A 27294-nucleotide genomic window follows, 5' to 3' on the forward strand; every position below is an offset into this window, starting at 1 on the left:
CCCCCTCTAGGTGTGTAATTTCAAAGTTCAGTCAAAATATAGTCAATTTGACTGATCAAAAGTCAAAATGGACATGTAGAAACGGAGGGAGTATATGTGTATACGGCACTAAAAAAAGGCCCCTCAAATTTTTGGACCCTGTTCCGTTGAACAGTTGGAACACCCTCAGCACGGCTCTGTTTGTTTGTTATATATGTTTTTAGATTCAACTTTTTCTAAAATTGCATTTATGATGTAATATTATGCAAAAACAATGAAAATAAAAGAGTAAGTGGATTCCACGTCACTCTGTATATTTTTCTGTATCCGTCTCTGTACACCTAGCAATACTCTCACTGAAATGTACAGCTAGGCCAAACACCTTCACAGTTCACACTAATGCAACAATGAGTATGTATGATGTATCATGTTTTAGGATTATCTATTCAATCGATTAACTTGTCAAAATTGCTTGTATCCACTTTAAAACTCCACATTGTTTTTACCCTCCTCAAAAGTAGAACCAGTAGTCGACCCTGATACCACTTCACTTTACACCAGTTACACACATATCAATAAAGCCATTTCCTCATTTTAATTGTTTTCCCTCCCTCTACAAAATTTACTCATCACAATCAACCTCAAAGTAACACCAACATTTTCCAATTTACAGAATTGCAAGCCAATAATTGCAACAACAAAAAAAAACTACTACAATGAGTAGGAGGAGCCTTTAGGGCAACTCCAACCCAACACCAAAACACCATTTTGGTGTCAAATTTGGTGTCAAATTCACTCCAACCCAACATCAAATTGGTGTAAAGTTGACACCAAATGAATTGGTTGACACCAAATTTGGTGTCAAGTATTGATTTGGTGCAACTTTTACACCAAATTTGGAGTTTTTCAAAATACCTACTATACCCTCACATATGTTAATGAAAACAAAATTATTCCATCTATGTCCCATTAAAGTTGTTTTATGTTATATTATTTATTCTTTAATCATAATTGTTTTAAATTTTCTTTCTTTACTATTTTACTCAAGTTTTTTATTTATTTCCAAATATCAATAAATTTATATTCTTATATAAAAGATATGTTTTTTAAATAGATTTGATTAAAAATAAAATACACAATGATTAAAATTACCTCACATATGTATACCCTCACATATGTATTATCATGCACAACTTGATAGTTGAGGATGAACGAGACTTGAATTTGCATGTACATGATTAAGTGAAACATCTTCTGCTGCTGTCGAAATGGAAAGAAATGAAGATGACGAATTTCAAGATTTTCTTAGTAGATATCGACAAATTAAAGATAAGGAAGCTCATTTTGAATTTCGCAACGCCTTGATCGAGCACATATGGGAAGAGCATGGGAATTCATATAATTAAGTTGTCCTCTTGAATTTATTAATGAATTTATAATTATTTTAGGTCCTTATTTATTGAACATGTTAAAATTTAAGTACAAATTCAATAATGATATAAATAACTTAAAAAGAGAGAATATTCCATTTAATGTGCAAAAGATTCTTTTTGGTGTAGGATATGGTGTTGATGGGTTGGAGTGAAATTTTGATTTGGTGTAGTTTTCACACCAAATTGACGTATTTTTCACACCAAAATGGTGTTATGAGTTGAAGATGGTCTTACAAGAAAATAAAGCATTCAAGTGAGACACGAGGATTATCAAGTGATTCTCTCGAAAAGGCTCCCTCATGATCCTCTGCTCCTTGACTCTCTTCCAACTTTCTTACCTGTGACCGCCCACCGGGACATCCGGTCACACCACTCACACTCGAAGAAACTGCTGGTCTTCGGCTTCTGATCACTTGACTAGCTGCTGAACTTGATGCCACTGATCTTCGGCCCGACCCCTCGACTAAACCTACATTGCGTCGCGGGAGCGTAGAACAAGCTGTTCTTCCTCGAGCCGGCCTAGACTTTAGTACCTCACTCGAAGGCCCTGGAGATTTATAGCCTTTAGTGATTACGCGAGGATTAGATGGCTCCAGGGATCTGAGTCCTCCACGTTTGGCTCTCGCGTTTACGACACAACTAGAACGCTTCTTAGCTGGAGAGAGATGGACTATTCTTTGATTAACTTCACCAGCTTCGTCGCCATCATGGATCGTAGTTGCAGAAAAGCTGCCACTGATGCTGTACATTTCGGATACGAAACTCGTCTCTGGTTCTTCCTCGACAGGTTTTTTCACGCCATCACTATTGTTTTCATGAGTTGTGTTACCTATTTTAGCTAAAGAAGTGGAGGGTGTTTGTGTTTCGGAGAGTACTTCTTTCACTGTCTCTTCTTGGTCAACTACTTCTTTCTCCGGGAAGTTTTGAGTAGCGACGGCATCGTGATCCGGGGGCTCGGCGGGGGTGGCAGTGACGGTTGTGCTTAGACAGCAACCCATTCTTCAGGTGGGTTGTAAACGAGTTCTTAGTACCAGGAAAATGAGGGAGTGAGTTGGGCTGCTGAAATATACGATGGGGACAGGACAAGAGAGAGGGAGAGAGAGGAGGCTTTAGTTGGGCAGGAAAAAGAAAAAGAATCTGACACAGTATTGTACGGGTCTTGTGTTGTAGGCTGTGGATCCTCTTTACATCAATACCTTTATTACAAGCAAGCACATATTTTAAATCGAATGTGCTTACAGAAAGAGTATTTAACAGTTCAACACCTGACAGCATTTCATAATTTTTTCATTAGCTTGACAGCATCGGTTGAGTTTTGTGTTCGACACTCTGACTTGGCAAGTTAGATTCGCTGCTAAAACGTTTAGACCTTTTTAAGTAATACTATATCATAAAAACATGTAATTCTCTTACTTTTCATTTGTCCGAATAAATCATTCGGAAGAAATCGAGTAAAATTTAAAGGACAATTATTTTAAAAAATTATTACTTCATCCATTTCGTTTTTTTACACAGGAGATCACATACTAATTTCAAAACCCAATTTGTATTGCATTCCATCATTTTTTTAAAACTTTCCTCCTACAATCCTACCTCTATTATTTTCGTTTATTTTACTCATTTCATTCCATTATCAGCCAACGGATGATTAGAGTTTGAACTAGCAAAAAGAGAGTTACATTTGAAGTCGGACAAAAAGCCTTCAAGCATACTATTAAGCTGTGAAAACGAGGGTCTTTCTCAAGAGGGCCTTGGCAAATACCCTGCAAGGCAATTATTTTATATGGCAACGAGGATCAAGACCTTTAATCCAAAGAAAGAGCGATACAGTCGCTTTTATACTGAAACCAAACTTTCACGAGTCAAAATACCTCTTTCTTATGTTCTAAAAGAACCAGACTGAGGAAACTAGCTGCCTTCACCGACAAAGCTTCACATTTGATGATTATTAATCTGTGAAAAATGATTACTGGAAAAATATGTTTTACAAACCCCCCTACAGTTTGATCTCTGAACATGTAGGAAAAAAATTGTATGAAAGTGATAGTAAATGAAACCCTAAGAAAGGTTAAAACTACAGACCATGGTGGGGTGTCTACTTTGTCTCCCCCTTTTGTAATTTAAGGGCTCCATGGTCCCCGCAAACACTGCTTCAAAGGTATTTGCCCATGATACCATGTTCAACTACAGAAATCATGATCCAACATCATTCCAGATAAGCTAAACAAGTATTTATATGAAGTTATAGCGACTCCCTTAAGCTAATGTATGATACTGCCAGCAAAGAGGCAAAACTTGTCACATGCAACTAATGTATGTCTAAACAATAAACATCATACAAGTGATACACCTCATTTAGTGTTATCATTTACATACAGATATGCATCACAAATAATTGCTTGACCAAAGTCAGAACAACAGAAGATTATATATATATATATATTCATTAGATAAATGCAAACATACAGAAAACTTCATAAACCAATAAGGAAAAACAAGGGGCCAACTAACTTATTTTGTATACACGTGGGAAACATCCACTGATTGATATATTTTCCACAGGTTACTTGATTGACAAATGACAATTGGTTCTTTCACCCTCTTTTGTGATTTTGCATCATCTTAAATTACAAATATTTCACATTGAATTTAACAGACATATACTAATTCTAATTTTTGTATCAGTAAGGTAAAAATTGCCATTTAGTTTACCACCAAAAAATATGACATGTATCTCAACCACGTGCACAACTAAGCAATGATGATTCTTTATGAAAGACATATTAGCAATGGATTAATGGATCCTTTCTGACTGACCACTATGATGATGATGATGATGCAGCTCGATCTGCTTCTATCATGGACTTGATGTAATATTCACCAGCCTTGTATGATGACCTGACCATTGGTCCAGATGCCACATAGCGGAATCCCTGAAAGAATTCGAGCAAGATCAAACACAGCAGCAGCCACTAAGAGTACATTTTTGTGGATTAAAAACTTAATGAATAACTAAATATACCAAAGTATTATAATGCTTTGTAAATGGGTCCAGCTTGAGAGTAATATGTAGTATATTCATCAATACAAGTTTACAACCAAAGTCTCGAACAATAATATAGCAAACGATGTCTTATTCTTACCTCAGAAATTATAATGCATGACAGGTTTCTTCCTAACATCGATATGAACCAACATCCAAATGATTGGATTAAATGAATCAAGATGAGATAACTAACACTTATAAACGAGAAGTTGCTAAGTGCCAATACTTAATATAAGGAAGTCAAATTGGTCTGTATGTACTCAGAAGCTCTTTTTCCAGAAAGTGGCTGTGGCGTCATAACAAATATTAATCACTAAGAGCCTATTATTATTTAGCATGAGAATAGATATACTCCTTTGACCCCTATGCAATAATTAACACATATCACATTCACTACTACAACTTAAATTGATACAAGGAAAGACATGTTACACACTTAACTAGGAAAAAAAAGGACAAAAACATATATGTGCATGCAGACCACTGCTATAGCTCAGAACAGGGAAATGTAACATATAACCGGAACTGTACAAACAATAACACAAAGGAAATTTAATTAGAAGTCAAGAACAACCAACTGATACCCAGAAAACTTGGACTAGGAAAAATGCTATTGTTATCAACCATATTGGTGCAGCCAACAAAAATCAAAGGACCAAATTATGCTGAGTAATATTTATAGTTCAACTACAATAGTTTCAACCCATAACCGGTAAGAACAATTAGATTGGCAAAACGTCAAACATAACATTGTCAATCTACCATCTGTCTCTAAATGAGTAAATTTGTCAATAAGCATATAAATAAAAAATGAATGGATATTCTTCAGTGAAGGGGAGAGAAAATGTATGACGAATGAAGTAATGAACTTATGATAAACATATGTCATAGACTCATACTGCCCTTTATTTTTGTTAAACATTGGAACATCTTCCAATAGTTGGATATATTCTAGTACATTAACTGGGAGAGTAAAATCTAAACATCTATTCATATCTATCAACTCATTTCAAACAAAATTAATTAATTAATGAATGAGAACGGAAACTGCTCACAAAATATAGTAATCAAAACGGTAAAAGATAATATAATGAGGGGAGATAGAAGTAAAAAGAGCATTACACATAATATAACCCCCAATTGACAATACACACAGAAAGACAGAGACAGGTCAAACAGGTAAAAGGAATAGCATGATAAACAAATGAAATAGATGATAATATATACACAGGTACAGCGTACAGTCCTTAGATATCTTTTTTTGCACCATCCTATGACAAATGTGGCTTCCCACCACCTAAATATTGCCGGGAAGCCGAAGGTCAACTGCATATTTGCACTTTGGCTAAGAATTATATTTTTCCTTCATATTAATTTTGGAAACTCTCTATAATAGAATAAAGTTAAGCTTTGTATTTTTATTTTCTATACTAGTATATATTTATTTAGGTATTACAGTATACATGTATATATAAACTCCATTACACTAAGTTACCCGGACACGGGTATGGGTAACGGACACGGGTACAGATCCAAGAGTCAGATTCGTAGTTTTAGGATAATTAGGATTCGTGGACATGGATCCGGAATTAGACTCGGGGTACGGGGACTTGGCACTTAAGCTCCACGCAAGTAAAACTTTATATAGCCTGATTTATGGTACATTCATAAAAATAGTGTCTACTGCACATAAATCACATACGCTGAAAATTGAAGCATAAAATCAATAGAACATAGAAACAAGTCATTCATGGATCTTGATCTCTATAAACAAGTTGAAACAAGACCTAAGTTTTCATTTTGACCGGGGATGTTACAAGGTGAGGTGTCCGGTTGTAATAAGAAGGATCCGACATCCCATACCCACACCCATGTCATGTCCGGTGGACACGGGTATAGGCACAAAAATGGAGAGTCCGGGTAACATAGCCATACATGATAAACAAAACTCAGATGGCACTTGGCAGAGTAAGGGAAAAACAAAACAAAAATAGCATGGAAGAGGAGAGAGCATTTGAAAGAGGGAAACAAGTAAAAAGTTTGAAGACAAAAAAAATCTTGGACAAACCATTTCCATGCCAAGAATCCGATACTTCTCGAAAGCCTCGGGAGTTATATATTCAGATACAGGCATGTGGCGCTTGGATGGTCTCATGTACTGACCGAACGTAATCACATCAACACCTGCTTCCCTCACCTTCCCCATGGTTCTCACTACTTGTTCTGGTGTTTCACCACATCCCAACATCACTGATGTTTTAGTCAGAGTACCAGCAGGAGCATATTCTTTGGCTTTCATTAGGACATCAATAGATTGCTTAAAATTAGCACGGTGGTCTCGGACTGCACTTTGTAGCTCTTCAACTGTTTCAATATTATGAGCTAAGACTTCTAATCCGGATTTTGCAACTTTCTCTACACAGATTGGGTCTCCACGAAAATCAGGAACTGCACAATTTTAATAGATCAGTTATTTTCTATAAGAAATTTTTTAAATTGAACTATCCATTTTTCAACTAAACCTCAAGTACATCAACTCTTTATTTACTTAATTTTGCCAAGCCTGTTGCCCCTTCCATAATTGAAAATTCTAATTAATGTGACTGACAGTTTTTACTTCCAAGCTGCAGCATTTTACTCGAGACAGATATTACAAAGTAGAAAGTACCGAGCGATAATTCTTACCCAAAGCTTCAATCAACATGTTGGGTTTTAATGCCTTTAACTTCTGAACTGTCTCAGCAAAATGACCACTTCCTTGATCGGGTAGATCGTCACGATCCACACTAGTAATAACCACATAATCCAGACCCCATGATGCAATTGCCTCGGCCACATTCGAAGGTTCATTTGGATCCGGAGGTGGTGGCGTTCGTGATGTCTTCACATTGCAGAACCTACAGGTCAGAATAAATGTACTTAAATGGTAATTCTACTTCATTATATTGTACAAGAAAGTACGAATGAATCCCCCTATGCATAGGAGATGCAGTCCTTTCTGTAAAAATAATACAGGTCAAACAAAAATCTTAAAAAACTGTAGACGAGAAACTTGATCGACTGCAAACCCAAAAAATAGGTTAGCAAGAATCTAACCATGCTTAAAAAAACAACTAATCAGATAGATTATTGCTCATCATCGGGTTTTTTTGTCAGGAGATTATTGCTCATCTTTGTATGTTTGATTATCTGATGCAGGATTATGGCTTAGAGCTCAGAGCCTCAGAGTGGTTAACTAGCTAAATTTTTGGCGAAAATAAAATTTAAGAGCCTAAATTTTAAAATCAAATAGACTCCGGCTCCATAATAAGACTCCATAAATATTGTAACAATAGCTAAGATATGTGATTTTACAGGACAAAACCTGATAAAGTGTTAAAGAAACATCACAAAAGGTGCTTAAAGCAAATATCAAGGTAAAAGAAACTCAAAAAATTTGCGTCACAGACCCACCATGCCATCATGGTGAAGCTTTGTGGCCAAGAGTCTTGGTATAACACAGTGTAAGGTGAAACTTTGTACGCTTGCCAAGGAAGCTCACATTCAGGAAAACCAGGCGAAGCTTGCTACACATTGTAAACTAGAAGAGCCAACATCTGTAAAGGCCATTTGCACTCAGGCTCAGGCCTCGATTTGGTACAAAGTAGGGGTTCGTTCATAAACATTAATCATTGATTCAACATTAAACTTATTCAAACTTACCAAACATTAAACACCGCATCATTCATAGAATTAAACCGAAATGAAACACTAACAAGTAACATCCAAACTGCCTCAAAATAAACAAGTAAAATCATAATTCAAAAACGACATTATCAAAAAAACACAAAATGCTCAATAAGTTAGAGTAACTAGCCTGCATCCCCGAGTACAAGTATCCCCGAGAATCATAATCGTCGCAGTAGCCGTCCCAGTTTCGCCACCAGACCAACACTCCCCCAAATTCGGGCACTTAGCCTCCTCGCAAACCGTATGCAACTTCAATTCCCTCAGCTTCTTCTTAATATGCGTATACTTCTCGCCTCCGGGGATAGATTCCTTCATCCATTTCGGCTTCGGCAGCGGCTTCTTCTTCGTCCCGACATCCACCGAGTACTCCTCGTCGGAATTGAGCTTGATGAAGTCGGTCAGCGTCGGCGATTCCGCGGCGAGCCGGTGGCGGAGAGATTCTAGGGTTTGGTGCTGCGATTTGGATGATTCAATTGAAGGAGACGAGGAGAACGAGTGAGATGATGTGAATGTAGAGAGATAGAGAGATGGTAAATTAGGTTTTGATTTCAGGGTTCGTGCTAGTAAGCTGATCCGAGATTGCATTTTTGTGATGGTTAGGTTTACTAATTAGATGGATAGATACATAGGGGGGAGAGAGAGAGATTCTGCAAATTTTGTATGGTGGTTGGTTGAAGACTTGAAGGTGGGTTTGGGTGAGGATGGCGATAATTTGGGTCGGGGTAGATTTAATGGATCATATTAATTCTGGGTTTTATTTATTTTTTAGACCGGTATGAAGATTGGGCTTTATGTGTCTTGGGCATGTGGCGATTCTTTTTTTTGAAGGTTTAGTTTTCTTTTATTCACATCCGTCAAAAAAAAAAAAAAAAAGTTTTCTTTTATTCACACGTGATGATCAGTGATACGAGATTATTCTCGAGCATTTTTTATTTTTTTTGACAGACCCCTTCGTGTTATCGAGTACTCTGTACTTTATATATACTCATTTCGTCCAAATATATCAATTGAGTTATTGATTTTCAAATTGACTCAAATGACACATTCATTAGAAAAATTTGCATCAAAAATATCACTCTATCGTTAGTTGAAATTTTGAAAGTATTATATATTGAGTTTCGTACATTTTTTATGAATGATATTACATCCAAATGAAAAATTACGAGTTCTACTATTTTCGCTAATATTTTTAGATTTTTAAAACTTTATCAGCTATTTATTTTTAATTTTTTGATTGTTTTATTTGATTTAAATAAAAATAAATAGGAGATAAATTTTTAAAAATCTAAAAATATTATCAAAAATACTAGAACTCAGAATTATTTATTTAGATGTAATACCATTTATAAAAAATGTGCGAAACTCAATATATAATATTTTCAAAATTTCGACTAACGATAGAGTGATATTTTTGATACAAATTTTTGTAATGAGTATCTCATTGAGTCAATTTGAGAATCAGTGATTCAATTGGTACATTTGGACGAAACAAGTGACCTACTTGATATTTATCTCATTTTGCATATTTAGACTAATATAGACTAAGCTGTGACTCAGGCTACTCAGCAACCTTATTGTATGGTAACGTATGTTTGGAAATACTTTTAAAATTGTTTAAATTTATGTGTTTTATCGCTTAAAATCTGTTTTTCTCTTTTGACACATGTTTAAGTTTGAGTTTATTTGTATGGTTACCAGAATTATACATGGTTCTTCTATCTCTTATTAAAGGGCCTCTCGTGCCTTATTATTAGAAAAATGGGAGTGTCGCTCAATTATTATCTTATTCCGTTTGATTATTATTTTATTCTTTTAAAGATTGGGGGTTGAACTAAGCCGCGTGACGATTCTTGCAAAAAATAAGTAGGAATTTTAATTATTAAGATAATTTTGATTGAGAGTCCTTTGTACTCAAATCTAAACACTGAAAGGGCACATTTTCAGCGCACTGATAGACGTTCAAAAATAGCGTGAATAAAATTAAATATTTATGAAAAAAATTTCATTATGTTATGAAATGACTTCTCCACATCTGAACTATAGATTTTTTGCACTTGATTATCAGTATTCGTCTTTACCCAGAAATTATCAATATTCAGTGTCCAAGAAGGTTTCGAAGGAACTACAGTGTCTTCTCAATTTTTGAGTCTTGACAGTCCATCTCACCTTGTCTCTGAGAACAGAGCTCCCATCCACTACCGTACATGATCTGCTGGGACTTCAGACAGTCTCCGATGTGAGTCCAACTGTTGTATTAGAAGGTGTGTCCAAAATCCTTGTTAAAATGCAGCATTGAAGTGAAAGCAAAAGTATGGCCGGCCTATCTTGGTAGATTTAGCAAATTATAACAGTTGTTTGGCGTTTATGGGGTCCGTTCAATTAATTTAAGAAAAAATAATTTAATTCATGAAATTTGAGGATATTAATTCGGATTTTGAAAAATATAGCAGAGAGTATTTAATTGAGATTTTAAAATATAATCCTAGAGTATTTAATTGAGAAAAATATACTACAAATTATGGTCATATTCGATCAGATTTAAATTATATTCTAAAATCCGATGATATTCAATTGGAATTATTTTAAAATTCATTAAAATATGATAATATTCGAATCCTGATAGTTTTTTTTGAATTTATAACATAATGGATTTTATAAAATTATCCGGTGTTTTTTTAAGTATTTTGAAATTCCACCAAAGATTTTAAAGTATGGTGCTTAAATCTGATGTCGTGTTTTTATTTTTCTAATTTTTTATTTATAACAAATTTTTTAATAATGTCTAATAAAATAATCTAAAATTTTATATAATAAAATAATATAACTTAATTAATAACATAATAATATTGCACATGATAAATTGATGACTCATATGTTGACCAATATCATCATAACCCGATTCTTCATTCAACCTAGTAGCGCTTCACGAATTAAACCATCCTTCTCAGATGACTTGCATCATCTTTACAGGCATCGGTGATTAATATTTGTGTATATACTTTCATTGCAACACAAAATTCAACTTTAGATAAGAAGAAAGAAAAACAATACAGTAACCAACATTGATAAGGAGAATATTGTTTTCCAGTCCCATCAGTATTAGGAAGATTTTAAGGATAAAGCTTAATCATAAAGTGAGTATAAAAAGCTAACGACTGGTGGACCAAAAACCAAACATGGTTGAAAATTATAGGACGAAGACGTATGGGATTTGTTTGATTTGGATAGCTTGATGGTATTAAAAATTATCCTTCCTAATCACAGGGCAATTCTTAATTGCTGAGAGGAGCTAGTAATAACATTATTAAAATTGCCAACGTTATTATAACTATCGCTGTTAGTGGTAAGTGGGTAATGACAACGTTTAAATCAATCAATTTTGTACTTGGTCTTTTTGTAGGGTTCACTCAAGAATTGAAAATCATATGATCCGATTTCCTTTTCAATAACAACGGCTAGATGTTGGTAGAGTTTATTTGCACTTCTACAAAGCTGCAAAAATAATTATAAGCCAGCGCATAGTTTTTACATCAAAAGGTTAATGTACACATAATCACGCTTTCTAATCCAACTCCATTCTAATCTAACTCCATTATTGTTTTTTTTTCTGACACTTGCTTAAAATATATATCAATATAATTTATAGATTTTTCTTTTCATAATTATATAACTTGTTGCATACTTATATTTAAATACACTATCATTTTTTTTATAAAAAAATATACTATCATTTAAAATGCTAATAAAACCAACTCCACAAGTTAACTGGTTGTTAACAACAAGTGACAGGTATCATACTCATACATACCAAGTTCAAAAGACGCTTAGAAAAAATCGGATTTAAGAGGTTAGGAGTGGGGCAGGGTCCATAACCTTGAAATCCCAGAATCGTTAAAAAATTTAATTTATTGAAATTCAAATAAGATATAATATAATAGAGCAAAAGGATAGAAGTGATCATAAAAATTTGAAAACCGGATTATCCAAATTTTTGATTCAGTATGTAGTTAAACAAATTCAGAAATCTAGATATTTTACGCCAAAAACCAAATCGAATATCTAATCAAGATATTTTTATAAATAAGATTCAGATGATTACTTTTTATAAAATTTGGATAGCCGAATTTGACCCTTTTTTTATTTCTTTCAACAAATATTTTTCTTTATGTAACTAATAAACTTATTAAAAAAGAAAGAGCGCAATATATAATTTATTAAATAAATTAGTAAGTAATTTTTTTATATAATTATATTTCTTAATCCGATACAAACCGGAACCATAATGAAAATAGGTTTTTGATGAAAAACTGAATATTCTGGATATATGATTTTGTTCTTCACCCCTGTCATGGGGTACTCATAATATCAATAATTTCATTAATATATATATATATATCTTCTAATTATTAGACTTATTACTAGTTCACTTGCTTTAGTAATATGTTAATCTCAGTATTTAAAAGATTACAGATACATCTGTCAAAAAAAATAAAAAATTACAGATACAATTCGAATTTATACGTGAGGCGGTGCCCTGTTCAAATGTACTCGTGCAGTATAACAGTAGTAGTATATTATCTGCAAGTAGTGAATCACATTGCAACAAAAAGTTAAAACGGATGGTGCTTATTAAACACAAGGATGCTCAGTTTGTACACACCTTTCACACATGCATCCTACGCCAGCGTGGGCACACCATCTTCACCTCCTCTTTTTCACACAAAATCAAAAAAAAAATTATTAACATAATTTATCAGCTGTACGCAACTTTCCTTCTCCATCTTCTCCCACTTTCCGTTTTCGTCAAACTCCTCCCAGATTTACACTCACCAAGTGATTAATTATATAATTATCACTCTTTTTTACTTGATAGCCGTTAATTACTCTTTTTAACTCTCGTTTTACTACACAGTTCACACTGCATCTGTAACCAACTCTCTGCTAATCACAACTTAATTATGTATTGTTCTCTTTAATTACTTCGAGTTTGTTCTGTTATATTGTTGATTATGCTGTGTGTTTGATTATTTATGGTTGTTTTTAGTTAATTATGGTTGTTATTAGTTGATTATGATAATGTGTTGTTTGGATTAAGAGATCAGTTAATGATCACTGATTGTTTGTGCGTGTGTGTTTTGGTGTTGTTTTCAGATTAGAGAGTGGTGCATTGTTGTTATATGTGTTGGTTATGCGGCTCGAGTTTTCGAGGAATAAGTAGATTTGTGATCGATGGATGGGAGGTTAAGTGGATTGAGTGACTTGAATTGGCAGATCTGTGGTCAGCTATGTGTTTGGTTGGTTCTGATCTTTGCGGCTCGGTTATCGGATGCTTATACTAATCCTGGTGATGGTAAGTGTATACCGCCATGATAAAGTGATATTGTTATTATTTTTGTACAAGGGACAATTGTAGCGAATATGAAGTGATGTAATGTAGCAAATTCAGTTACCGTATGGTCCTTGACTGCAATTCGTGAAGAGAGCTTATGATGGCAGTAATATTTAGGGTTTGAATTTCAGCCTAGTTGGGAAATTTCTAGTTGTTAGTTTAGGGATGAAAGTTATTGTGGTTTTTAGCAGTGAACTAATTGCAGTGAATGATATCATCTGGAATGATATTACGTACGAAACTGCATATAGTGGGTTGGTCTTTTCCTATGGACATTGTATGTGGGATATTTGAGGATTTGTTCGATAACTGTTTTTGATATGTTGTTCAGTTTGTCCGTGCAAGTAGAGTAGAGAAAATGTGCGTCTTTCGGTGACATGTTAACTAGTTTTGTATGTTGATTAACATGTAGTTATTGTAGTCTCTCTTTTCTTTCTTTTGCATTACTAATATGATATGTTCCCAGATGCTTAGTAGTTAGTACACTAGCCTACTTACCTGGCCATGTTTTATTATTTGTTTGGTTGCTTTTTTATGCTTTTTACTTTGTTAGGAGATTTTCTTCAGTTGTTAAATTATTTCATATAATTAGAGAGTGTACTTGTGTTTAGTGCGGCGGGTACTTTTTTATGTGAACGTAGTGTAAGTAGTGGAAGGCTATTAATATATAGCCAGGAAGTATTTCAAGGAACAGATGTCAATTCGCGGAATCATATCTCAATCCTCATCTTCTCTGTATCTCTCTTATCTAGAGTCCTCTTGTCGTTATCATGGCAAAATTTTGAGTTGTTTTTATGCTGGAACAGTTGCTGCTATCAACAGTTTATATGTTGCTCTGGGATCACCTCTTCTTCCTGGTTGGGTTGGTGTTGGCGGGGATCCATGTGCTGACAGTTGGCAAGGCGTTCAATGTATTGATTCAAACATAAGTGCAATGTAAATCTCTTGCTCTACAAGGGTTATCTTTGGCAGCTCTATTAGTCTGTCATCTTCTAATTGTTTTGCATTATAGAATCTTTAATGCTGCTAATTTGGGAGGAGAATTGGGTGATAGCCTTGGATCATTTGCATCTATCAGATCAATGTATGTCTCTCTTTACCTAGACACCTTTCAATATGCATGTAACCTTCTTTTAGATTCATTGGTAATTGTACTAAAAGTTTGTAGAAACTTCATTCACTGTTCTATTAATAATCAATGAGAGCTTATTTCTCTTTTGAGCATGCTGGTTTATTTTAGTTAACTAGCAAAAGTGTAATATACAAGCATGAGGACCTGCAGATTGATTCTCAGGTTTTACTGTGTGATTTTAGAATGGACGTGGAATTTTGTCACGATCTTCTTAATTATAAGATTATCCTATACTCACTTGCCATCTCTGTCCCTCTTCCCATCTATATCTTTCGCTCTTTGCTTGTTAACCCTGATTCTCTAATTTTCCATCTCTCTGCCTGTGATTATCACGCGCTCTTAGTGTCCTTTTTAAGATGTTGATTATATTCTTGGGGAGCTAGTAATAAAAAATACTTTTTCTGATGCACAAGCTGAGTTTATTTGTACATTGTTCATGTTAGGCATCTCAACCCAATAAGATTCAAATCTCTTCCAGTTTCAGCTATCACTTTCCCCTATCATGAATGTGTTTTGTAGATTATAATGTAGCAATGCTGCGTATATGTATTTAGTGATCTCAACTGTTTTATTTGCAGAGATTTCAGCGGCAATCAGATTGGTGGCAATATTCCATCCAGTCTTCCAGTTACACTGCAGAACCTGTACGTTCACAAATACTAGAGGACATTTTAAAGTTTGAAAATTTTAATATGTCAAAACTATATCTTTAAGTTTATTTTTCAATGCGCTCCATTTTGCTTCTATTGCAACATTCTCCACTGTCTATTTATCAAACTAATATTAGATTTGACCACTATGTGTGGAAATCTGAAATTCTTAAAAACATGAAGGATGTTATCCCTTAATAACATCATATTCTTGTGAGATGTGACATAAATGTTTTTTTTTTTTTGCTGGAGTGTTTAAATTGCGAAGTCGCGAGTAAAGGTGAGAACTGCACATACATAATCAGAACATCATGAAGACATTGCAAAATGATGAATTCTTGATAACTAGTCTTGTTCATTAAACTATAAATAAGAAAAATATTATGAATAGAATGCAAGAGGAAAAAACGACATTGGATGTTATATTAAAAGCATATTCATTAGTTCTGCAGAATCATTAGTAAAATCCTTAGCTAGAATTTATAGTTATTATGTTCATATATGCATGCAGAATGAATGATAGTCTTTACCTTTGGCAGTTTTCTTTCAGCTAACAAGTTCACCGGAAGTATTCCTAGTTCTTTGTCATCCTTAAGTCAGCTTTCAGCCATGTAAGTTTTCGTGGTCCTAGTATTATTGATGTTTATGAGCATTTCCAGTGCCTAATAGATAATTTTTCTAAGCCATATCCTGTGTGTATTTCAGGTCTCTAGACAATAACCAGTTAACAGGAGAGATACCCGATAGCTTTCAAGGCCTCACAGTTTTGGTCAATCTGTATGATCACATTTAGAAACTCTTCCCTTCTTGTGGATACTGTAGTGAGTTGCTAATAAATGGTAAACTTTTCTCTGTACAGTGATTTATCTGCCAATAATTTGAGCGGGCAACTGCCACCCTCAGTAGAAAGCCTGTCTTCTTTGATGACGTTGTAAGTAGCTTGTTTTAAAACTTTTGGTTACTTATGTTTATACTTTATTTGAATGAAGTGAACTTTTTGACTTGCAGCCATCTGCAGAACAATCAGCTTTCTGGAACTCTTGATGTTCTTCAGGATCTTCCTCTTAGAGATTTGTAATCTTCTTAACCATTTAAAATTCAGATATTAGCCTTACTTTCTGTCTGTAATATCTGTTACGGATTGTTGTGATGTGGAAGTTTTTTAAAGGAATGTCGCCATGTCATGTTTTGCTGACACACTTCCTCTCTTTCTAACAGGAATGTTGCAAATAACATGTTTTCTGGACCTATACCTGAGAAGTTGTTGAGCATTCCCAAATTCACGTGAGAGCGAAGTTATAAGATATTATTCAGTGTTTGCCTTTAATTAGTACTATGCACGTGCAGCAGTGGATGTGAATATAATTTCTAATGTTTTATTTCGTGCGTATTTTATAAATTAAGTCGTGTAACTTTTGTTTGCAGACTAAACTGTTTAGAGTGAGAATGAGTGTAGAATAGGGTCATTTTATCTTGATAGCTCTAACATCCCATTCTGTCTTGCAGAAATGATGGGAATCCATTCAATACTAGTGATTCTCCACTATCTCCACTATCTCCACCATCTCCATTGCCAGGAAGTCGACCACCTGCACCGCCATTCTTTGGGGTTCCGTCCTCTGGTCAAACACCAGGAAAACAGAGACCCGCAAAACAAACACCCAGTAAGCCAGCTGATGGACCATCTGCCACAGAGGAATCAAATTCTAAGCGAACTGGAAAGACAAATACCAAAAAAATTGTCTGGATATCAATTGCGTCAGTGTTGTTTTTGGCAATTTTGGTGCTTTTGCTTTTGCTTTTTATCCCAAGGCTCTGTAGAAGATCTCATGAAGCCAACAGAATACCTAAGCGGCATGAAATAGCTCCATACACGGGCAACAGAGAGAATATGGGGGACAACGAATCCTTGATCCAACCTATCAATCAAAGTGAGAAAAGAGTCTCTCTCTCCCTCCCTCCCTCCCCCCTCTCTGTTTTCTGCATGGTCTTGGGGGAATATATTATTCAAATTAATTTACATCACAAATTTGTTTTTCAGTACCAAAGGTTCCAGCTGAGAAATCAAAGGAGGAACAGCCAACACGACCAAGAACTATGGAGTGGGCTGCAAAGCCTAAAAGAGAAGAGTTCAATGTGCAAAGAACAAGTCAAACCACGAAGCCTGATGATTATGAGACCGACCTGACAAGATTTGATATGGATATCATTAAACCACCACCACCACCACCATCACCGCCGCCACCTCCGCCGCCGCCACCACCACCACCACCACCACCCCTTACTTTTGACAAAGTCATTGTAAGACCCATTCCTGCAGCTGAAATTCCAGAAAAGCCTTCCACTAGACCTCTTCCTCTGACTTCTGTGAGGTGTTACACGGTTGCGTCTCTTCAACAATATACAAATAGCTTTTCACAAGAAAACCTGATTGGAGAGGGAATGTTGGGCAGTGTTTACAGAGCACAGCTTCCTACCGGGAAGGTACATTATGTAATTAAATTATTAGTTGTCCTAACTGTCTTGGTTTTTCTTTAGCTGTAGATTACTAGATTTACTCGCTTACTCATTGAGTTAAAGTTCAACAGAGTTCAGCAGTTATTCGCTGTTAGATATATTACTGGGTGATTATATTAATTTTCCTTTTACCAGTCCTGTTTGCTGATCCCAAATTCTATATCCTTTCAGTTGCTACTAGCTGATGGATAATTGTCCTATAAATATGCACGTATTCATTAAAAACACATGCTCATACTTATTGAAAACTTTTTCTTGCCATGGCTCATTCTTTCCTGCACTTTGCTTAATTCATAATTTTCCATAAACATAGACAATTTAGCTCGTAGATCTTGATGGGATTGTTAGTGTGAAATATGAGCTATTTAGAGCCTCTTTCTTACTCAGAATACAATGTCTCGGTCTAAACAAAATTTTCGACATTACTAATAATGAAGTTCTTAGTTTTTTCCCCACTAGATGCACTTGTATCAGCTCTTTCATCATGAGGGCATCTGTATAATAGAATTCATTGTCACATATTTATGTTGTTAAATGCATCTATAGATACTTGCTGTCAAGAAGTTGAACAAAAGGGCTTCCAGTCAGCTGAGTGATGACGAGTTTGTTGACATGGTGAACAGTATTGACAAAATTCGACATGCTAATGTTGTTGAACTAATGGGTTATTGTGCTGAGCATGGTCAAAAGCTCCTGATTTATGAGTACTGTGGTAATGGGACCTTGCAAGATGCACTACATGCTGATGATGAATTTAAGAAAAGACTATTATGGAATACTCGTATCAGGATGGCACTTGGAGCTGCAAGAGCTTTAGAGTACGTAAAGCTTAATCTAGAATGTTATATTCTACTTGTAAGCAAAGGTTCTGATTCATTATTCAAGAATGAATATTATTGCTTATGACAGTGAACATATTAAGAGGTTAATAAACAACATTAAGATGGTTGTTTATTGATGTGCAGTGACGTTTTTTACTCGGGCATCTGTCAAAAACTTTCTTAATTTTAGAAACATTAGTTATAATCTGCTCTAACTCTGTTAATTTACATCTGTATTTTTATAAAGTAGGAACATGTATACAAGAAATTACAAGTTTATGTTTGATGATATTTTTTTCACTAGTTGTCACAATATCTCAAGACAGAGTTTTGGAATCAATTATGTAGGTCTTTTCATCTTAAATGGCTCATACAGGGTTGTCTCTTAGGGCATAAATTATTCAATACCTTATAGAAGAATAACAAAAACAAAACCAGATTATCTTTTTTATGTAGTACTAAGCAGCCAGATTTCTTAAAGTTTCTGCTCACTCTGTTCTACTAGTGAAGTTCTTTATTAACTTCTGGGGTGTGGTTATTGTTTTTACCACTGCAAAACAACATATCTTAGTAACAAACTTCCTTGTGTACTAATGATTCTAGTTAATCTATGTTATGAAGGTATCTGCACGATTTCTGTGAGCCACCCATCATTCATAGAAACTTCAAGTCTGCCAATATTCTTCTTGACGATGATCTTGCGGTTCATGTCTCAGAGTGTGGTTTGGCGCCTTTAGCATCAACAGGCTCGGTGAGCCAGGTAATTATATTGTTGATTGCACATGTATTCTTGTATAGAATGGAGACGGGAACCTTTTTATGTCAAAGCTGACTTTGTTGTTTGGCTCAATTATATTACTATAATTAATAGTGAAATAATATCTGAAAGGATGGGGAAAAGAAAGAAATTGTAGAACTTCAGCGAGAATAGTTATAACTGAAAGAACATTTAGCAAGTAATTATGTATAAGATTCCACCTTTATTTGTAACTGTGACCACACAACCTCACTCTTTCTGATTGATTAATCTAATCTGATCAAGGCAAGGCATCTCAAGTTACAAATTTGTTCATATACACTTGTAATGATAGCTAGCACAATGGTATTACAATTAGGTAGGTGATATAGTCATTAAACACCTCCTCAGATCTAAGGAATGACTTTGTCCTAGAATGCTTAGTGGTCTGACATGACTACAGCTAGTCCATGGGCTATATGTACTTTAACTAGTGATTTTTACCTGACTAAGGTTTTCAATTATCATTAATGCAAGGTACCACTGTCTGCCGCTGATCCTAATATTAATTTTTTTTTTCTTTTTGTTGACAAATACTTGCAAACTTTATTAAGCAGTGTTAAGGTTAAGGGATAGGAGTAATATAAGTGTAAAAGAATAATATCGTGCTACAACTATATCTAATCTACTTTCTCGCCTTTTGTATTGGCAAAGAACTGCTTATTAGTCTATCCATAAATATTCCAAGTATTTCTAAAAACTAATAAGTGTGTGTTTGAATTTAATTAGTACTATAAAATATTGGCCAAAATAAATAAAAACTACTATGAAATAGCACATAATTGCTGCGAATTAAAGTTCTTCTCTTTCAGTTGTCAGGAAATCTCCTTTCAGCTTATGGGTATGGAGCCCCAGAATTTGAGTCAGGAATTTATACTTCTATGAGTGATGTCTATAGTTTTGGAGTGGTGATGTTAGAACTGTTAACAGGCAGAAAGTCATATGACAGGTAAAAGATTATGAATTGAACCATGTCGCCATGTGATGTTTCTCTTTATTAGACTGATGTATTTTCTTTCAATCTTTTCAGGACAAGGACTCGTGGTGAGCAGTTTTTAGTGCGATGGGCAGTCCCACAGCTTCATGATATTGATGCCTTGTCTGGAATGGTTGATCCTTCTTTAAACGGGGAATACCCAGCTAAATCATTATCACATTTTGCTGATATCATACTGCGGTGTGTTCAGGTGAGTTCCTTTACAGTTTATACAATGTAAATTGCTCATCTTTAAGTGCAGTTTTCTTAGGATACTTTAAGGTAGGAGTCTAGCCTTAAGCTACTTTAAGTCCAGAAAGATAATAGAAGCCAGGACCAAATATACGACTCTGCTATTTTTTAAAAAGTTTGTTAAGCCCTTCTCAGCACTGCTTGCATTTAATCTTTGTATAGTGATATGTCAGTACTCTTTATAAGAAAGGAGTTTTGCTCTGAGCTTAAAACAGTACATGTTCCAAACAAGATACACGCTCTCCTACTTGCATCCTAGAGATGTTTTTTATTTATATAAACACGCCAAGTCATAAGAAATTTATGAATATATTTAGCAAACATGGAAATGCAAATGCGATGCCTTGTACAATTAGGCAGAAGGGGAGTTTCATTCATTGTGAAGATCAATCGTACTAATGATTTTTGTGTGCGAGCAACTAAGTAGGTGTGAGACACCAAAAAACTCAGCCTAGTTGGTCACGAGTGAACGTGATATTGATCTTGTGTTTCCATGATTATTGTCTTGCTTAATAGTAGAGTTTCTTGCTATTGCAGGCAGAGCCAGAGTTCAGACCACCAATGTCTGAAGTTGTTCAGGACCTCATACAAGTGATAAGAAGGGAGTGACGTAGATTAGGCATGGACATTTAGCTCTTACAGTAAAGGAGCACAATCTTGATTTGCCAAAAACAGGCATTAGGCTGGATCCCTCCTTTTAACCGTTCATATTCACAGGGGCATGCCGGCGAGCAAATTATTGGTATGTAGTCTAGAATCTTTTGTATTGGGGAGGGGGTTGCTTCGATTCTTTGTGCTTGGTAGTGATGTCTAATATTCAGGTACACTGGTAGTAACATAGATGCTGCACAATGTGCACTGACCCAGTTATTTGAAAAGTACACAGTATAATTTTGTTATTGTTACCAAATTTTGATGGTGTAAATCTTACTAGATGTATATTTTTTGTGGTTACCTAATTTTAAATCTACATATAAAAAAGCAATGCATCCATTTTCGTTTCGTTGATTAAGACGGGATGTCATCCTATAGCGAGGGGCTCTGGGAATTGGTAATTGTTAATGATTTGGTGGTCTAGCTGATAGCTAATTGTTTATGAAACTTTATGCATGTGGTTGTATTGTGAGTAACTTTTTCTTCCAGGGTACAGCAAGTTTACATGTACATACGTTTTAAGTGGTGAAGTTGCACTTTCTTCCCGTGTGCACAAGATTACGAGTCGGTCGTCTAAGATTGCTAGTTGTAGTATATGCAACTTTGAATTGCAAGTGAGTGCTGTTTTAGAAGATTCAGTTAGCAAGTGTTAATACTACTGTTGCTTTATATGTGCCGTCGATTCTCATGCATTGAGAAGAATCCAGAATATTAGGCTCGAATTGGTATGAAAATCCAAGGGAAATCTAAAAATAGTTCAGTTCAAGATTATGTTTACAGGGTCACGGTCAAGAGAGAACGATTAGAGAGAGAACCATAGAACCCTTACCTTATAAGGCAGGGTTTTGCAGCAGAATCTGCAGCAGAACTTCAATTGCAAAAAATGTCAATATCTATTGATGTGTTATTTTATAACTAACCGCAAGCGCACGGTGTCTGTTGTAGTGCAGACTAGCAAATGCGGGTCGTATCCTCAAGGAGACAGATGCTATCAATTCTATTAAGTTATACTCAATTGTTTCCGGATCAAAACGATTATCAAAGATATTTTAACTAACTAACTAAAACAATTAAATTACACTAACTAAAAAGACAATTAAATAATATGTTAAAAGTCTAGGGCAATCAGGTCCACCATGCTCACACAATGACTGGCTCTAAGCTAAAGCAACTAAAGTGGTCAAATAACAAGAGTATGTTAATCTCTCTCAAGCATCAACACTCTCGAAATATGATTACACAAATAATCACTTTTAGTAATTCAATTAATCGGGCAATTAAAGGAATGTTAATCTCTCTCGAGTATTAACGCTTTCATAAATCCAATGATGCTCTCGCACTCAAATTCAAATATGCTAATCGTATGTGTGCCTCTAGTAGTATATCTCTCGATCATACTCCTATTCGCAAGAATCAATTCATGATATCGGCCGATTACACAAATCAATATTAAAACATAATCAACTAGAATTAACCAGTCAATCAAATCACTGTTAAATCATGCCAAGATCATAGTGCAAACATGGCTTCCCCTTAAGCCCTAGAACACACTACTCAGTACTAATTAAAAAAACAAAACAACTAGTATGGTAAAAAGACATAATTAAACTAACAGAAAAGAAAAGAAAGCTATAGAAGAAAACCTTGTACTTTCATTGTTGTCATCCAAGAAAAGTTATGGCCTCTCCAGAAGTCTCTAACCCTAATTCTAATCTAATATTGTACAATGATAAAAACTGATCTATCTCTCCTCATAAAAGTCTTTTAATATTTAAAACTAATATATAAAATAAAACTCCAAAACCAAGTAGGATTTAGTCTCAAAATTCGCAGCTTTCTGTTCTGTCCAGTTTTCGGGCCTTTACAGTTGGACTTTGCTTCTTGGACCACTCTTGAATTAAAGAGAATTTCAAGGGCTTCGCGTGGGCTGTAAGATCGTCCAATTCTGACACCCGGAACTCAAGATATGGCCCAAACAGTGTAGAAATCGGGTAGAACCCAATAAATCCGAATTTTAGTAGAAATTAGCTACAAAATAGCTATTTTAGCTTCAAATCCTTCTCAACTTGGAATTCTTTATTTCCTACAATAAAACAATAAAATCTATTAAATAAATATCCAAATCAGTGCAAAATATAATTAAATATGAGAATAAAATCATATAGAATATATATAAAAATATATACTATCATCTATGTATTAGATTTTAAAATTATTTTTGAACACACACAACGATGAAAAAATATGAAAAAAACATGTATTTAGATTTAGATCCTAAAAATCTATTTAAAATTTAGAGTTCCGCAGCAGAATCTTAGTGGTTCTATGGTTCTATTTTAAGGACTGGTTCTCTCTTGGGCGCGACCCTATGTGTACATTTTGGATTGAGTTTCATAACGACTCCTCTTGCTACAGGACGCTTACCTACCCGACGCTTAGATCCGGCTCTACCCAAACTTTTCTGGTTCACCCTAACATTCCCCACTTGTCCGACCGTTGCTGAGTGGCGCCCTCTGATATTATTTATAATTTTTTTCAGAAGATGATATAATCGTATTTTTGTTAATTGTTTCCTAAAAATTATTTTCTGATAATTGTTTTTACAATTACGTTTTATAAACAATACTAAATATCATATTTTTTTATCTAATATGATTATTTTTTTGTTATCTGATATAATTATTAAAGTACTTTATAATCACGAAAGCCGCACTAAGTAAAAGAAAATTTTAGAGGCAAAAAAATATACCGTATATTCATTAAAATATAATAATATATTTATATTTTTTCGATATCGACATGTAACACATTGTAACCGTATTTCATAAAATACAAAATAATATATCATTTGAGACTTTTATACCATACGAATGCGCTCGACCATATTAGCGATCATATTATAATCATTATTTATAAAATATATAAAATAAATACACAAAAGATTTGGAATCAGAGCACATTTTACTTTTCCAAAATTCATCATATTTTATACCACTAATACAAGTTATTCTTTTTTCTTTTTTTCTAAAAGCACTAATATGTTATTCTTACTCTTACAACGATAATCATACCACACAAATAAGGTCCCGTACTTTTACAAAAAATAAAATAAAGTCAATCAAATCATCTAATCAGATCATACTATATTGGTATTTAAAATTACGAACATCCCAAAAATATTCATGTCAATTTAAAAGATAAGATGGCAATATGCTGCTGGTGCTGGATACCAATATTTATCCGAAATTCAAATTACCAAAAATGAACCTGGTATCTAGAGTGTGCTCCAGCTCAACACCAATATCATTTCCAGTTGTTTTAGCAAAAATAAAAAATAAAAATTCCACGTGTCCTCACAAAAATCCAACACAACAGCTAGAATCTACGTATGTCCTACATTAATCTAAACTGTTTATAAACATCCTTACCCCACCAGGCCCTGACCCACACCAGAGCTTTTGTCCCCACAGATAAACCCTTGTAAAATCACTGAAAATGGCTTCTTCAAACAGAGTGCTCTCCATCAAGCCAGCCAAATCACTCAAGGACCTCGTCCCCTACAAGCCCGGCGAGAATATCGGAGTGGTCAAGCCGGTGGTCAAGGACCGGCACAGCAAAGTCAACGGCCGTGGCCGCCGTGTCCGCATGCCGGCTCTGTGCGCCGCTCGTGTGTTTCAGCTCACTCGTGAGCTGGGGCACAAGTCCGACGGCGAGACTATTGAGTGGCTGCTGCGCCACGCTGAGCCGGCGATTATCAGGGCTACCGGGACCGGGACTATGCCGTCTCAGGTGTGCACTTCCGGCGACCCGATAAATTCGGCGGGAATCTCGGAGATGGCGCCGGTGGCGGTGAGTGGGCCGGTGGGGTTTGGGGCTGGGATGATGATTGGTGGGGTGGGCACGGATTGCAGGTTGGATTTATGGCATGGGATTGGGGGCGATGTGGTGGAGTACCGGAACATGGGGTTTACGTCGTTGTTGATGGAGCCGATGATGGGGGAAGCGGAGCAGCAGCAGGTGGAGCAGCTCTCGTGGGTTTAGAATTGGGAATGTCGTGGCGGAGAAGGGTTAGAGTTGTGTTTTTGTGGTTGTGAAATGTGAATTGTGAACTGTGACTGTAGCTTAAAACGTGGTTATGTTTAAGTATTGTTATGCCTGGATGGTTATAATCGGTTTTATCATGTCGGGATTGCATGAAATAATTTGGAAGTTTTCGAATTATGTTATCGTTTTGTGATTTTGTCGTATGTTGTTTTATTTCATGATTCGTTGGAATTTTGTTTTGTTATCATTTTGTGATTTTGTCGTATGCTGTTTTATTGATTTTGTCGTATGTTGTTTTATTTCATGATTCGTTGGAATTTAATTTTGTTATCCTTTTGTGATTTTGTCGTATGTTGTTTTATTTCATGATTCGTTGTGATTTCATTTTTGTTATCGTTTTGTCGTATGTTGTTTATTTCATGATTCGTTGGAATTTCATCTTTGTCGTGTTTTTAGGAACTTGATGATCGATGGTTTGATAACATGTGCAAGTTGTGTAATGTGGCTCTACACTAATCAATTTTAGGTCTTGTTTGGGAACATTTAATTCATTTCAATTGATAGATTTCAAATGACATGATTTGCGTGTCATTTCAAATTATGAAGTTCATACTAGTATGCTTTGGATTTCAAATGAAATACAAATTCTTTTGTTTATCCAAACATATTATTTCATCAAATTCAGAATTTCATATAAAATCCATGTTCCCAAGCGGGCCATTAAATTTGGTTGGATGGATGGAAATAGGAGACTTACACTTTTGGGATGATTCTTTAAAGGGTTTGTCTAGTGTGTGCCCGTGGGCACATGCTAAGAACTAAATTCTATGCATTTAGCTCATATTGATTGGTGTGGTGGTTATATACGGGGGATCCACCATTATTAAGAAGTAGGAGCAATAAAAATGAGTTAAATGCATAGAATTTGATGCTTAGTATGTGCTCATGGGCACACCATAGAAAAATTGTTCTTTAGAAAACAACAACAATTGTAGTGAGTGTATCATACTCCCTCAGTGTCAATTTACATGTCCATTTTTAAGATAAAAATTTGTTTCAAATTAGTTGTCCACTTCAACTTTCAATGCAAAATTATATTTTCAAAGTCAATTTTACTTCACATATCTCTTATTTATATTTCCTAGATCAATCCCATTCCACATATTATGGTCATTTAATGCAATTAATTTGTGAACATTCACTTTTTCTAAACCATGTGATTTTTTGAAAGCGGACATCTAATTCGAAACGGAGGGAGTATGCAGTTTGCCTAGTTTTTTCTAAGAGATCCCACAGACAAACACACACATACATAATTCCTTTCACTTGCATCTAAGCTATGTTAATGTGTATAACTAAGTTTGGTTTTGGAAGGAGTTGTAGGGGTGGTAATGGAAACACCCACATGTATAGTTGCTTTCAAATGCAGGTAAGCTATGTAATTAGTATGACTAAGGTGAGTTTTCAAGGTCTTGTAGCGGTGGTTATAGAACTAGGGAAGGTGTAGCTAATATTAAAAAGGATGTGAAGAGTGGTAAATGTGAAATGGAGTATTATGCAGATGGTTGCAAAAGAATTGATGAAATGTAGCGTTGAAGGGCTGGGAATAAGGAGTAAACGAGTCTTAGACCTTGAGTTGATCCTCCTCTTTATCTTCGTCATCTTTTAGTTGGCCAGATGGTTATGATTTTGTAATGATTTTTTGTGATAAAATGGATGTGTAAGAAAATGAAAAGAAGTTTTTTTATTTATTCATTACTTGGAGTGATGAAGATAAAGAGTTTTCCTAGGCTGGACCGATCATGTCTGCAAATGAGATTAAGGTGATTTCTCTTGCATCTTTTGTTTATTTTACTTGTTAGTCATTCGGTGTTGC

General features: G+C 35.0%; 4 protein-coding genes across 7 annotated transcripts; 2 read left to right on the top strand and 2 right to left on the bottom strand.

Moving 5' to 3' along the window:
* Window positions 1-1446: 1446 nt before the first annotated feature.
* Window positions 1447-2806, bottom strand: LOC108217786 (uncharacterized). The gene has a single exon (XM_017390677.2). It carries the CDS (start codon window positions 2408-2410, stop codon window positions 1643-1645), a length of 768 nt encoding a protein of 255 aa, XP_017246166.1. The 5' UTR covers window positions 2411-2806; the 3' UTR covers window positions 1447-1642.
* Window positions 2807-3216: 410 nt separating this feature from the next.
* LOC108219334 (lipoyl synthase 2, mitochondrial) lies at window positions 3217-8912 on the bottom strand. Its single transcript, XM_017392733.2, has 5 exons — window positions 8315-8912; window positions 7144-7355; window positions 6527-6906; window positions 4230-4345; window positions 3217-3596 (listed from the first exon to the last, which is right to left on the bottom strand). The coding sequence occupies exons 1-4, from the start codon at window positions 8770-8772 to the stop codon at window positions 4232-4234; spliced, it is 1164 nt and encodes a 387-aa protein (XP_017248222.1). The 5' UTR covers window positions 8773-8912; the 3' UTR covers window positions 3217-3596; window positions 4230-4231.
* Window positions 8913-12845: 3933 nt separating this feature from the next.
* Window positions 12846-21705, top strand: LOC108218614 (protein STRUBBELIG-RECEPTOR FAMILY 3). Of its 4 annotated transcripts, none has more exons than XM_017391632.2 (17): window positions 12846-13147; window positions 13339-13537; window positions 14383-14512; window positions 14589-14660; window positions 15287-15352; window positions 15898-15969; window positions 16064-16135; window positions 16218-16289; window positions 16367-16432; window positions 16577-16642; window positions 16865-17289; window positions 17400-17842; window positions 18422-18693; window positions 19318-19456; window positions 20305-20441; window positions 20523-20679; window positions 21258-21705. In XM_017391632.2, the coding sequence occupies exons 2-17, from the start codon at window positions 13417-13419 to the stop codon at window positions 21327-21329; spliced, it is 2382 nt and encodes a 793-aa protein (XP_017247121.1). In that variant the 5' UTR covers window positions 12846-13147; window positions 13339-13416; the 3' UTR covers window positions 21330-21705. The 4 variants fall into 4 exon arrangements, with proteins under 4 accessions (XP_017247121.1, XP_017247122.1, XP_063947870.1 ...); XM_017391633.2 differs by having other exon boundaries at window positions 12903-13020; XM_064091800.1 differs by having other exon boundaries at window positions 13052-13172.
* A 3100-nt stretch (window positions 21706-24805) lies between these two features.
* Window positions 24806-25621, top strand: LOC108218615 (transcription factor TCP8). Its single transcript, XM_017391636.2, has one exon. The coding sequence runs from the start codon at window positions 24870-24872 to the stop codon at window positions 25413-25415; it is 546 nt and encodes a 181-aa protein (XP_017247125.1). The 5' UTR covers window positions 24806-24869; the 3' UTR covers window positions 25416-25621.
* Window positions 25622-27294: the final 1673 nt, after the last annotated feature.

This window comes from Daucus carota, chromosome 4, assembly GCF_001625215.2.
Source record: "Daucus carota subsp. sativus chromosome 4, DH1 v3.0, whole genome shotgun sequence".
Taxonomy (NCBI): domain Eukaryota; kingdom Viridiplantae; phylum Streptophyta; class Magnoliopsida; order Apiales; family Apiaceae; genus Daucus; species Daucus carota.